The sequence below is a fragment of the Perissodus microlepis genome, chromosome 15 (genome assembly GCF_051167445.1).
Source record: "Perissodus microlepis isolate ML-2025 ecotype Zambia chromosome 15, ASM5116744v1, whole genome shotgun sequence".
Taxonomy (NCBI): domain Eukaryota; kingdom Metazoa; phylum Chordata; class Actinopteri; order Cichliformes; family Cichlidae; genus Perissodus; species Perissodus microlepis.
The window spans coordinates 2,677,500-2,692,446 of NC_140475.1; the positions used below are offsets into that span (position 1 = coordinate 2,677,500).

The window sequence follows — 14,947 nt, forward strand, 5'->3', positions numbered from 1 at the left end:
TCTGTGTGTTCTCCCTCTCTCTCGCTCTATCTCTGTATATGTGGGGAGTGGACAGGAAAACCACACGAAGGGAAGAGGGGAAGTTGCCCGTGACTGTGTCTTGAAGTGAAAGAAAAAAAATTTATATATATAGAGGCAAAGGCAAATGAAACGAGTCACACGATGCAGAAAGTACGCTGAAGATGGATGCGACGCGCTCCCATCGTTCCCGCTCTGCATAGTGCCACAATGAGAGCCTGAGTTTACATAACCCAGCACACTTCCTAAGCACACATTTAATTACAAATGGGGATTAGGGAGCAACGGCATAACGTTCCAAGCAGTGAAAAACTGAAACGAACAGATCGTTTTAAAGTGCAGGAGGATCTGTTCTTCTCCCGGGTAAACATTGTCAAACAAATCTCTGGCTCTCTACCACTGCCTCTCTGGCATTTTCAGTGATTCAGTCAACAGTTTGTACTTCCCTCTCCCTCTATCTACGACTACGTCAGCCTTTTTCTAATTCCTATCCATTTTCTTGCACTGTAAGATTTTGTGCAGATCAGCTGATGAGTCTGGCACCGCTGGCGTAGCGTTCCAGCACAGGAGGCCGACTGTCAGCTCGCCACGAGCCTGTCCTCTGGCACCGGAGGCAGGAAGCACAATCTTTAATGGCAGGCAACTCAAATCTCCTCAGCGGGAGAAGAAAGGAGAAGACGTTTTATTCCATTTCCTCCGCATGTGTTCAGGGAAACTACAACAGCCGGCAACCACAAGAATTAAAATTCAATCTACACGGGCGTCGATCTCTTCTATCGACTTTTCCGCAGACGGAAAAGGAGAAAATAAAAGGCTCATGAATTTAGGGTGGAGCCTTTTTCTTTTGATGGGAAAAAAATACCTCACCTGATGCAGTTTGAACCACTAAATTTGGGTAAAAAACAAAACAAGACTTGCTTGATAGTGCAGAAGATACCAAACCCATTATTCTGCTCAATTCAACAATTATTCAACAAGAGCAAATAAGATAAGTGTTAAAAGACAAATGGAACAAATCTCAGATGGGGAGAGTGAATGAGAGTCGTCGCTGGTGGGGAAAAAAGAAAGAAGAAAAAATGCAGGACCAGGGTTTTTCTGCACCCAGCACAAAATGTTTCAGCTTCAAATGAAAAAAGGATTAATTTAGCATGCTTCCCTAGGCTGCCAAACAGTTAGGCTTAGATATGTATACGCGCAGCTAACATTCCATAAGCTAGACGAGAAAGCTAAATGAAAAGAGGCAAATTGCAGTCGTGTAATTCAGGACAGCACATTCACTCACATACCCGTCAGGTCATCTCTCTCTTTTTTATTTAACAACCAAAGGAGCTTTAAGTGCTTCACTTTGACTTTGGCTTTTGAGAAATCCTGTCAAAACGAGTGATTTTTTTTTTTAAAGACGCAACACACAGGAAGGATCAGATCTGTACGTGTTGACGTGCCTCTGCTTTTTCAAAAGCTCAGCATGCACTAAAAATTTCAAGCTGTGTGTCACCTCGACACGTCTATTCTAAACTTAGTCAAACACTTTCTGGTGTTTTGGCGACTGCTGACATCTTGGTATATTGACACCTAAGTATATATACGTACATATATTCAAGGATGTCAGTCCTGCCATCTGCTTGTTAGTTACATGCCAGAGGAAAATAAATAAATAAATAAAAATAAATTATATATATATATATACACATATATATATATCCTGTGTCAAGAGAAGGAGACAGGTGATTTATCTCACAGCATACAGACATGATGAATAAATCAAATATGAGGTAGCATTGTCTGGCTGGTAAATAATAGACAGAGACATATAGCGTTATTGCTGCTCCAAAGTGAACTGCAGGTGCAGCTGCTAATGTTGCTCCAAATGTACCACCTGCAGTGCGCCACAGAGACATTGTGTGCTAAATGATGCGAATCAATTACCACATCCACGACCAGCGAGCCTTTACTGCTTTGTGTGAAACAAAACATCAGATGATGCACTTTCAGGCAAAAAAATACAAAAATACAAAAATAAATAAGGAAACAGTCCGACTGGGTCTTTTAAGTCTAGTCATCTATTTGAAATGAAAAAAGCATCTCCTATCATTAAAAAATTTAATCATCTGCACGGAAACAGTAATTCCCACATCATACATACGAGACAGGGGTGGGCGGGCCCCAATATCGACGGTATCGATACCAACTCTGGTATTGGTATCGAATCGATACTAAAGCGATGAGATCGATACTGCATTTCTATCTATGTGTACCACGATGAGTTGTGTTAAATACTTTATTTGGAAATGAGAAAACAGATCTCAAACGTACGCCACTAAAAAGTGTTTGAGCCTTTTGTGTTGACTATCACATTTATTTGAGGAGCTATTTGGGTAGCCGACAGCAGCGGTCCCAACCTTTTTTGTGCCACAGACCGGTTTATGTCTGACAATATTTTCACGCACCGGCCTTTAAGGTGTCGCGGATAAATACAACAGAATAAAATCGGCACTGGTACCAAAAAAAGAAGATTTATTCGTAACACACGTGAAAAGACCCAAGGAAACCGAGTTAACGATAAAAACCCTGAAAACCATGAATTTCACACTCAAGCCTCAACTTATGCGGCTCTTGTTCACTAATTATTGTGGAAAGTAACAATCACAGTAATTTAGTGGTCGTTAAAATGTGTTCAGAATTAGCAAACTAATGATGACTCATCTGAAAAATGACAACACAGTGCTCTCTGCTAAAAAAGCTGCCTTTATAGGTTAAATCCATCGGTATGTATCAGCAATACTGGCTCTGTATATACTTTGTGTCAGACGTCTACCACAATTTGCAGATTTGCACAGCACTAGTCTACCACCATTCTTAATTTGCCAGTGTTTCCAACATATCCCGCCTGGTTTGTATTTTTAGCCTCATCCTCTTCTCGTTTTTATCTGTTTATGTATTTACTGCCATCCTCCTTTTTTTACCCTTCTTCTATGAGCTGGCCAGTTAGTCAGGGCAGACCTTCAAGTCTCATTGTCTCTCTCTCTGCTGAGATAAATGTCTTAGCAAAGGTGCTCATCACCCATTTATGATGAGAAGTAGGGGCGGCAGGGAAAGGCACGAGAACAAACAAGATGACAGGAGGTACCAGTAGAGCAGAAGAGAATAGGATTGGACCTTTTTTTAACATCTCTTCTTTCAAAAGATAGAAGAGAACTCACTTGTTTTCTAAAACTGCAAGATTAAATTATTTTCACTTCAAGTGACATAACTGAGGGCATTGCAGAACCTTTAATCATGAATCCCTCCTCTTACTTCTAAAGACTTCCTTATCCTTCCGTGTTTGGGTGGATATCTACTTTCTTACACTGGAAAGGTATCTCGAAGGCTCCTAGTTGTACATCTCATTCTATCTCACTATGCGATAATGGTTTTCTCCAAATGCCGACAGCTAAACTAAAAAAAAAACAAACAAAAAAAAAACTGCTGAAAAGGTGAGTCACTGTTTAGTGCGTACTCAGACAGCTGCACAGTTATCGACCTTGAAGAGATGTTCTTTTATTCAAGCCAAATTGTCCAGCGTTGGGCCGAAGCTTTCTATTGCGAGCATCGACGCACGCTGCCATTCAGAAACGTGACCTTGGAGATTCACTAATTTCCCCCCGTTCTGCAACAGTAAAGGCACCGCCCTCTCCAGTGCTTTATCCGACTGAAGATTTACAGACTCCGTCAGGTCAAAATCCACACACGTCATATCTATTTTGATGTCGGCCATTTTACTTTAGGTTCGTGGCAGTAACTTGAAAAATTGGAGAAGAAAGAAATGTGGAGTAAAAAAAGAAAAAATTAGAGGACGGTTTTCAGGAGAAACCATACAAAACTCAATGCGTTTTACTGATAAAAAATAATAGAGAAACCTTTAAAAAGCACTGTGAATGCATTTATAATGGCAGGCATGTAAAAACACTTTTGTAAAACGCTCAGGAGGCACTTCAAATATTTACTAGTACTTTCCTTCAGTTAATACAAAATAAGAAGTTTTTTTCCCCTCTATGGCAAAAAGTTACAGACGTGCTGTTAACTTCTGTTTGAAACAGCGAGCTGTTTCTCCGTCCATTAGTTTTAAATGTTTTGGAGTTTAAACACGTCTCTGCTGCCACTTTAAATATAAAAGTAGCACTCAATCACTTCTAATTACGGAAAATTTGAAAACATGGCACTACTGTACCTGCATGTTGTAGGGTAAAAACACTGTTAAATTAAGGGTACGCTTTAAATTTACATTTCGACTCGAGGCTTTGATGGGAACACATATTTAAATATGCAGGTAGGTGTCAAAAAAAAGATCAGAGCTTTAAAAATATGCAGAAGACGCAGATTAATATGGCAGAACAAGGCCTCATATCTGTATAGCATATCCATAATGGTGCAGTGATTTCTCTTTCTGTCTGCTTGGATTTGTTGTACTGTATAAACACAGTGTGCATAGGCTAGGTTTGACATATGGAATCAAAATCATATGTGGCAGTAATTGGTACCTGACCTCAAGAAATTATTCACACAAAGGCAGTCTGGCAATTATGCAAGGTCTATTATAGGGCTCGAGGATTAAAGAGACTTTCAGATAGATTTTTTTCCCCTCCCTCTGTGGGTGGAAAAGGCGTTTAGACAAGCATTTAAATTATGCCACTCTAACACCAGTGGAAGCAGCATTTAGCATAGCTGAGAACCGAGCTCATCTGAATACAAATGGCTTTGGGAAAGATTTTTTTTCTGAGTGCAGAGATGATGCAGCAGGAGATCGCGGCCTGTTTGGAACCGTATATTCCCGTGACGTCTCTGTATCATCTTAGAAACAGACAACACTGTGAAAGACCCAATAGAAAAAAATTATCGTCGATTTAGAGTGAACTATTCACGATGAATGTGCGTGAAGATCTGCCACCATCACCCTCACTGGCCTCTTTATACCGAACACGCAACATCTCTCATCCTGATCCTGACACTCCAAAAAGTTGACATGTCAGAAAAAATTAACTTTGATGATGTCACTAGTGTTGCAAGAGAAAAAAAGAAGGGGGGTATTGCTGCATCAGTTTGATTATTATTAGTGGGCATCAGTGAGAACTGCAGTTGTCTGCTAATTTTCTTTTACTGCAACATTTTGATACTTTGTAACCCCCAAACAGGGCTGTATGCTGATTGGCTGATTGAAAACTTTTTTTCTGTTGCCTTCCCTCCACCCTTTTCCTTCCTTAGATGGAAATGAGTGTTTATTTTATACATGTTTTTGATTGGCTATTCGCTGTGTGACCTCACAAAGTTATGGAAGCAGCGGCAATAGTTTAGAAAAGTAAATCTACTTGAATCTGTGCAAATCTTGAGCACAACACAGAACATTTTTAGCCTTTGCACATAACCTAAAAGGTAAAAGAACGTAACATCACTGCCAGGTTGCAGAATTTCATACCAAAAGGTGGCAACCATCAATGTCACCCAGTTGACATTCTGCAATTATAACCTGTGATTAAACTGTAAAAGCCGTGTGGCAACCCATTATTTCACTGCCACTATGAATGAACAGCGAGGAAAGTGAGCAGGTAATTGCACAGCTTGTGTGTTCTGGTGTTTCAGTCTTTCTGAGAACCGGTGTGATTGCTGTCATTAAGTTTAGGCAGTAATGTAATGACAAAAAAAAAAAAAAAAACTTCCCTAGATGGCAGCATGAGGACCAACTGAGGACAACTCCTTCAGCGTGCCTACAAGTTAAAGAGTATTAAATTCAAATAATTAAACAACGTGCAAATTATGTTTTTCGCCTCCAGTGAAAACATTAGGAAAGAGGAAGCTCGTGCTGTACTGAGTGATGCATTGACTGATCTGCGGTGGACACACTTCCAGCCATCAGCTTGGGCCTGGAGCCATCGCTACTCTTCTGCACTGACAGTAGGGAAAACACAAGCACTTACTGTACGTGGGCGGTGGCATCTTGTCAGGGAAAATGCAATATGCATTAGACACAATCCAATCTGTCTCCAGTGGATTGATGTGTGTTTGTGTGAGTGTATGTGTGCGCTTCCAACTGGCTTTCGCTGTGTATTCGTGTGCAGCGTGTGTGTGTGTGTGTGTGTGTGTGTGCAAATGCAGCAGAAAGACAGAAAGCGGAGAGTCTCGGTGGGATCACTTGGCGCTTGGCTGGCACACCATCAGACAAACACACTTCATTACAGGCCTATTTACCTGATTAACTGGGCTACTTTATCAGCTGCACAGCACTCTGCAACACACAACTGTCAGCAGCGCCCCGGCTCCCTAAAAGCTCCCCTCCCACACCCACACAAACAGACCCACACTCAAACACAAAACCTCCACTTACCGACTGACTGTTTGAATGACTGACTAGCTTGCTGAAACAAAGCCTAAGATGGCATTCTCCTTCACTCGGCAGACTCAGAGGATGACATCAAATATACCTCCCTGTAGTCTTGAATTAATGTCACCTCTTACAAGTTAGACTCAAATACGACCTGAATAATCTGTTGTGCTAGAGTTTTCCTTATGGGGAATAACATTTGGGCAACCTTTTCATGTAATGGAATGTAACAATCAAAAAGAAATAAAGCCTCGAGCTGTCTCCCAAAGACGGGAAAGAGGACAAAGCCCACCTTGAAACATTATTATTACAGGAGGGTAATGATTTCCTTTTTCCTCTTTGCTTTCTGTGGATCTGACTGCAGGCGAGAAGAAAATCATTTCTCAGCATCAGTTTTAAAGCACTACACCAAACTAAACCTGCATGCCCGATTCAACCCAATTAGACATTTCCCACGCAGCAAGAGCTAAGTTACAAAAATAACTTTTTCATGGTTTGGCAAATGATTAAAGCTGGCACCGCAGATGAATAAAAGTAGTCTAACAAAGTTAAAAAAAGAAGAAGAAGAAGAATTTCTTCTTATTTCTTCTAAGGGTGAACCATTTTACTATGCCTGTATTTAAAGCAGGATCAGCGGTGTAGGATCTGGTTAAAAGATTACATGACAGTCTTTTGAGGCTGATTTTCTAAAGATTTAAATAAACTTAAGGCTACAAGTCACACTAGGGAAAAGAGTGATTGGAGACCGTGGCACAAGCAAAATTATTGTGACTATCTGCAATGAACTAGCGGTCTCATTGCGTTTGAACTGTTTACTCTGAAGACGGGGACCGTGTCTTTGAGGACACGCAGTCTTTTGGCCTCTTCAAAGCCCTCTTGGTTTATCAAGCTGTCTGCTAATCTGTTGCCATCTACACACACAGAGCATTCACATTAACTACTTACATTTAGAGTCCAGCCTGAACCTCACCAATTTCCTCCACAAACAGTGATGTAGTTGCTGCAGTTCAAAGTTCAAAACGATTTTTATATGTGAATGTAACCAGAATACAACAACTTGATTCACGTTGCCTCAAAAGAGATGCTTAACAGACGCGATGTGTTTGGCACAGAGTGAATCAGATTGATTGCAATGTGTTGGCAATCTGTCTGCATTTATAAATTAGATAACAGTATTTGCAGACCTTCACCAGTCTGTCTGAGAGTGACTGCAGTCTGCAGCCCAAGCTGGGCTGTGGAACGTGCCCTGTGGTTAAAAGTGGTTTCTGTCTTCTACCTATAAGAGGAAGCTACACCTCCAGAGCATCCAGTGAACGCTGTCCTAATTTTGTCACAACCAGTCACACTTTCTCTCAGTTCAGAAGGAAAGTTTGGACAGTGCTCCTTGATGCCAAATTAAGATCGGCCAGGATCGTCAGTTTGCCTAGCCCGAAGCAAGACTCTCTTTTTTCTGTTTGCCATGCGTGTCTATAGGGGCTGCGCCAAGCCAAGCGGCCCCATTTGAATTTAGATCACAGGAAGACAGTTGCTGGCAGGGGCAAGCTCCTGGTCACAACCCATATGACAGGGCCTATCAGGGCTACGGCCCTGTTACTACACCTGCATACTGTACGGCTTTGGTGCTGCTTGGCTGACATATACAAACATGCATTCACACAGGCCTACTGGAGTTAATCATAATAATGGATGCAAATATATACAGTGTGAAGACACATAAACATATGGTCACAAGAAACTGTAAATGATGAGACTTAAAGCTTTTTATTCATCATATTCGCCAGGTGCATATCCATAGTACGTACACACACACACACACACTCTAGCTACCATGCTGACACTACATCTGTTTGTGCCATACCACGGCAAGCCTCTGATCACAGGCGCTGTCATGTCTCATGGGCGAGGTTAAAGCAGATTTGCCAAAAGGTGGGAGTATATGTGGGGGTGAAGAGAGAGGGAAGTGATAAAATGGGAAATGTGGAAGGTAAAAGAGAAGGAAGAACATCAAGAGAGAAACAAGAAAGGAAACAAATATGATAGGAAAACCGAAACAAAAAACCAGATAAAAGGCAGAAATCATCTGTATACTAAACCCGGCACTGATACTAGGTAGAAAACAGCAAGCAGACAGCAGTGCTGTTGTCTGTTAATGTCGCCTGGTACGATCTTTGATCTCCTCAAAGAGTCTAAAATATCTGTCAGGTTGCATTTTCGTTCTAGTAAACAGAGCAAGAAAATTGCCTGCTTTTTAGCTCCCGGTGGAAGAGAAGGAATTACACGGAGCGATGTGCTCCATTCAATACAACTATGATGAAATCATCGTGAGACTTTCATTTCTGATGATTCCATTATTTGAGATCCAAAAATATAATCAGCGAAAAATGGGCTGAAACTACTTTCATGGGACCTGGGTTTTCCTCTGCTTATAAAAACCAACAGTGGCACATAAGGAGGAGGTTTTCCACTTCCACCCGTGGTGCTGCAGAATACTTCTACAAAGAATTAGTTAATCAGTAAAACAAAAACTGTCACGGTCCTGGGGTTCTGTGGAGTTTTGCATTGTTAGCTATATACTGCAGTTTGAGTTTCCTGTTTAAAGGCTTCATTCTTATATTTGGATCCAGTTTCCATTATTTGTTTTTAATTCATGTTTTTTCAGCTAACATGCTGAGCTGTAGTTTCTAGTTTTTATGGAGTGCTGGATGGTTTACTCCTCTAATTCTTTTTTCCAATTCTTAGTCTTAATTTAGCTTCAGATCCTGAGTTTGTTATTTCTGGCATGTTTCGTTCCCTCTGTGCTTCTTCCTTCTGTTTTTGCACCCTCATCTTTCAGCGTTCCTCTCTCCCTTCTTCATGTTTAGAGCGAGTTGTCTTGTCTTTGTGTTTAGCGATGTGTCTGTTAGGTCGTTTCCCATTTTTGACAGGCAGTCTGATTATCCTGATTACGTTCACCTGTGACCTGTTCCGCCCCTGTTTCTTATTTCCCATTGGCTTCAATATATAAATGGCCTGTTTCCCCTGCTTGTGTGCTACTCTCTAATTTGATTAATCCTTCTGTTTTTGGCTTTGCTTGTGTCTTGAACCTGCTCCTGTACTACTCCATTTTGCTTGTTCCTATTTTTTGACTTATTTAGTTGTTTCTGACCATCACTGTGCAGTACTGTTGGTCAGTAGTGATTAAAGTAACTTTTCTTTGATTGTGAGTCGGTGCACCTTATTTTTTTAACAAGAGAGCTGCAGTTAAGACGTTTCAACACTTGTGGGACTGAAGCTAATCTCAAAGTGTTGCTAGCACGTCAACAAGCTGCATTCAAAACTGGATCTTATCTAAAACAATCCTGTCACATTTCAGATGTTAATAAAGAAGCAGAGGGAAAAGCAGCAGTGGAAGAAAGTGGCTTCTTCAGTTGAGACCACACGGAGGCGATGAATAAACGTTGCCCTTCTTATCGTCACATACCCAAATACACATGAATCTGTTCAGCTGCCTGGCTGGAGTAAACTGACTGCTTCCCACCACCGGTGCATTACAACAGTCATTATCTGAGAAACCTGTGTACATACTTTATTGATTTACCCAACTCTGACTTTGCTGGTGTGAGAAGTCTCTGACTTCAGGAGTTGAAATCTATTTGACTAAAATATCACAAAACAAAAGTCTAAGGCTGATCCCAACAAGCAAAAGAAAAGCTTATTTACATTAGATGGAAAAGTAACCAGCAAAGGCCAAACATTGTGATGTAAATGCATAAGCCTGGTTACACTCCCTGGGACAGTGCTGATCTTTATCATTTCACCCTTTGTCTCATCACACACGCGCACTTCTCCGCTGTACTGTATAGCGTGCTTGAGATCAATAGCGAGCGCCATGTGCAAATACATCTCAGTGGTTGTTTGATATTGTCGCCGGGGAGCTCCAGGGTCTGCTTAAAAGCATGGAGGAGAAGGAAAATAAATTCCTCTACCAGCATGACTAATATAATCCCATTCAGTCTAAAGTGTCGCGCATTCATTTTGAGAAAAAGAAAATACCTCATGCCGTTTCATGCCCCACATTTCAAATCAAAGGATCACTTAAATCAAGGGCTACTGTTTTCTAAACAGGCAGATGTATTCTTTTCTTCAGTGTGAGAAAATGCAGTAGTAGACCGTCTGCTAACATCCACGCCTTGAGAAATGATTATTTTTTTTACCACTGATGTAATGAAGAGGCTTTAATGTGACTGTGACCTCCCATGTTTAGCCTGCAGCTAAAGGTCAAACACGAGTATGAAGCCACAAAACCTAAAAAAAACAAGGAGCTCAAATCAAATGAGTTCCTATTCAAAACAAACAGTGAGCACTGCAGAGGACCTAAATGCAATAATTCACCTTTAGGGAGTAACACTGAGATCTGTCTTCACTTTGACAGCTACAAATCAAAGCTTTCAATTTATTGCTCAGCCTTCTTTACGGCCCTTTACCTGTGGTCGCGGGCTTTGGTTAGCGACTGAATGAATTAGATCAGTGATACCAGCAGCCCGAGATGAGACTCCTCTGCGGGGTGGCTAGCCTCACTCAATATGAGAAAGTGAGTAGCAAACTGAGAGGGCTACGGTATCGAGCTGTGGTGCCTCTGCACTAACAGGAGCTCTGGCTGACATGGTTCAGGCCAGACCACAAGGACAACACACTGGGTGGGAAGCATGTCGAGGCAGCTCTGTCCATGTTTTTACCATTAAGACACCGATTTGATATAATTAGTTTTTGGGTTGAAATTTTCTCTACATCTGAAGAAAGACTGAGTTCTTAAGATAAGGCTGGAGGAATCGCAAGTAAACTGTTTTTGTGTAGTACAATATCCAGCAGCAGGTCAGTGAAAGAAAAAGGAAAGACATAAACATAAAGATATACAGGACTCTTTAACCGTGCTGGTTTGTGAACTCCTGAAGTGGGTGAATATGACCAAGAACGAGACTGCTCAATTATCTGTTCCCCTCAAATGGCACCATAATTTACTAAATGATCATCACGCTGTATTGCAGAAGACTGAAGACGCAGCTTTAAGGCTTTTCACGCACTGCCTTTCAGAAACAGATCCATCCATGTTTTTATGCAGTGTATGACTAAGAGTTGGGTATTGAGATATTTTGTGTTTGAGGAGGATGGATATCGACAGGCTATAGACAACAAAAAGGCAGAAAGCAAACAGTATGGACCAGAATTAAAAAACAGGAATCTGAATGCTCACCATCAGTGCACCTCAAAGCCGGTGATGAATTCAGCATTTACAAGAGCAGTGTGAGTTTCAGATGCAAACATTAAATTAACAGTATGGCGTAAAATGTTCATAACCTGAGATGTTTTCATTACTTATCACAATAACTTTAGCTTGTTAAGGCTAATGCAGTGAGTTGGCTGCTTATACAACACTGTGTGTACGTCGGAGCTCATTGTATATGCAGCTGTACAGTTGTTTGTTTGTTTGTTTTTTCATGATTTTTGCTGTTGGCAAGTGTGAAGTTGGAGTGGTACTTGTCTGCTAATTAAAAACTGGAGCACTAAAGGCCAAGATATCCTGACATCCAATTATGTGGTAGCTGCCTGCAACAAACAGCACTGCCTGATGCACTCAAAGGACAAACAGTCATCAACAGTTAATGCTTATCTTTCAAAAACAACAAAAAACTTTAGTCTCCAAACCCAAGCCATGAAAATCCAAATGATACCCTCAAGGTAAAAAGCTCCACAGCCAAAAAAGACTGCATCATTTCAACTGTTTTGGAATTTGGTGAAGTGACATCGTTCTCACCAGGATCAGGAAACAAACCATTATGGAGTGGCCATGAAAAATAACTGTTTCAGCTGCTGTGTGTGTTGCAGTCCAACATTATCTCAAATTCTAGCAGCAAAACTCCTAAACTGACCTGAAGGAATTTGTAACAGATGATGCATTCACTCAGTCATAACAGCATCAGGAACATCAGCATGTCATCACACCTCAAGCCTCACTATTTAACCCCCCCAAAACAATCCACTGCTGAACAGTGTACAGCTTTGTTCTCAGGCAGACCTGCCGAGTTTTCAAACAATGGCAAACGGCCTGCATGAATGCAGAGATATGACAATTAAGAAACTGATGTGTGGGAAGGAGCAGAGCAGGACAAAGACGAGTGATAAGTTTTCTTCCCGAAGGTTTAAGGTGACTGAAGTTCACTGACTGAGTGGTTTTTAGCCAGGCACAGCTGGCTTCACACATCTGGCTTTTTCTTTTCCCCTTTTTTGTGCAAATAAAACATGACGGACGTCCACACTTTGCCAGGCGCAGCAGTCGGACTAGCACAAGGTTAACTCGATGAAAAGAGCCAGCTCCCACTGGAATTTTACCTCTTTCCCATTTCAACATTCTCCACATTACTGCAATGCAAAATTTACTTTTGCAGAAAAATTATTTATGATAGTTCATTATTGAATATTGATCTGTCTTTTCTAACTCTGAGTTTCATCTGCGAATAAGAAGAGCTACTTTATGATTTCTTTTTTTAAACATGCAGTATCAGCAACAAAAAAAGGAACAAATTTCTGTCTCCACCTGAATGCATTTTCCAAACCAATGACTACAAAACAGACCTACATCTACGTTGGGTACGTTTTGATTTCCCCCCTTTGAATGCGTTAATCAGTCAATACTGTCCCACATGCTACACTCACACTTAATGCTGGCTTTAAGCACCTACTCTCTAAATGCTCATTATCCGTGATACACGTACGATTCTTTATAGGCCTCGAGTTCTTGGGAAAGTACTTAAATCTCTCCACTGAATCCTGAAAATCTTTGTAAAATAGTGAAAGAGTCAAGAGCAATCTGAACAATAGTCCAATAATATACTCTCCCACAGCTTGGAGTGTCCCTATTCTTTCCATCTCATAAAACCTTTATGTGGCCAAGCTCTTAAAACTCAGACAAGGAGAGCCCATTTCACCAACTGGGAAAAGTTCAATTTCTCTCTAGAATCTTTCCCAGGAAAGAAAATGCTTGAAAAACCTCCTATTAAATCTTTCAACAAATCCTTCCATAAATAATGTGAACCAAGTGTGCCAAGTCACACTTCTCTGTTGTAACAGAGCGCTGTCCACACCCTTAGAAAATCTATAGTTAGTAAGCAGCAGCTACACCGCCACCACTTTTCAACCATATTTAGAAAAACAGACAGAAAAGATACTTGAATTCTGCAAAACTACTTCACTGTCAACCACTGCACCTTGTAAGATACACAATATACTGTCTAAAAGCAGCAAAACACCGCTCCATAAGCTCACTGAAGAAATGTTTTTAGAATATAAAAGGAGACCTGAGTGAGCCGCATTAAAGGTCTTGTACTCTCAGATCGATAAACCCTCTGCCAAAGGCAGTAAGATTTTAAAATCATCACCATAAGACGCAAGACAAACAGTACGCAGAAGGTGGCTGGAAAGGACTCTCACCTCTCTCGCAGGTACTATCCCAAAAGCCGGTCCCGGTACAGTCACAAATGAAGCGGTTCCAGCCCTCCTTACAGACCCCGTTGTTCTTGCAGGGGTTGCTGTCACACTGTTTCCCCGTCACCTTACTACACGAAGACTTGATGCCGGTCATGTTCTGCGACTGAGCTATCTGCCGGATGTCCTTGCTGCGGCCATCGATGAACAGATCCCGAACACAGCCCACATAGCCGTAGTTGAGCATAGCTGTCCAGAGCTCAGTCGGGAGCACCAAGCCCATTCGGCTGTCAGGCAGACCGCCCAGATAAAGGTCCCCCTCCAGGTCCAGGATCTCATTTTCCCCGCTGGCTGTGAAAGGGGTCCGACGGCTGTTTACTGAAATGATGCCTGAAGGGGGAAAAAGGCGATTACTGACAAATAAAATATCATTTAATCGACTTGTGTTAGAAAAATGCTGGGGTATCCACTCTGACATGTTTCTTGGTGGTGTTTTTCAAAGCAGGCCTCGTATTTTACAGTCTAAGTGATCTGCCATGTTCTACTGGCTGACAAATAAAAACACTGCTTGCTTCAGCTACATTTCTTGAACCCAAGTAACATCTATTACCTTTAGTCTATAGTTCTTTCCAGAACCTTTCAAAGAGACTGACAGTCCTTTTTTTCATTCATCAAGGTGAGGACAGAGCTGAAAATGACAGCTTTCTTTTTGTAATTTTGTACCTGAGAGCTTTAACAAAGTAGAGATGCACTCAGCAAAATTGTGAAAGATAGAAATAGCGCAGCACACCACCCCGTGCTAAAGATGTGGGCTGAGTAAGTGGAGGTGCAAACCTATGTTTGGCAGCCAAAATTGCACTGATCACAGACTTTAACAAGCTCTTCAGGGAAACTCTATTTGTGTCACCAAATAACAGAAAAGAAGGCTGAACGAAAAAAATCAAAGAAAAAAACCCTCAAATCTGACAAAACTACTCGTCTCCTGGGAAAAGGTTACAGAGTAGGTAACTGTCTGCACCTGTGGACACTCAACGATCGCTCATATAGTACTGTCGAAAAACACTTTAGAAACTCCTCATTTCTTTTTATTTTGCAAGGAAAAAAGGTGTAACGATTTAT

General features: G+C 41.3%; 1 protein-coding gene across 11 annotated transcripts in view; it reads right to left on the reverse strand.

Moving 5' to 3' along the window:
- Positions 1-14,947, reverse strand: part of nrxn3b (neurexin 3b) — a 329,334-nt gene that overhangs the window by 213,111 nt on the left and 101,276 nt on the right. For all 11 annotated transcript variants that reach the window (XM_084953179.1, XM_084953178.1, XM_084953181.1 and 8 more), the window contains one exon: positions 13,835-14,218. In XM_084953179.1, the coding sequence (XP_084809305.1) occupies positions 13,835-14,218 (384 nt within the window). The remainder of the gene's footprint in view (positions 1-13,834; positions 14,219-14,947) is intronic.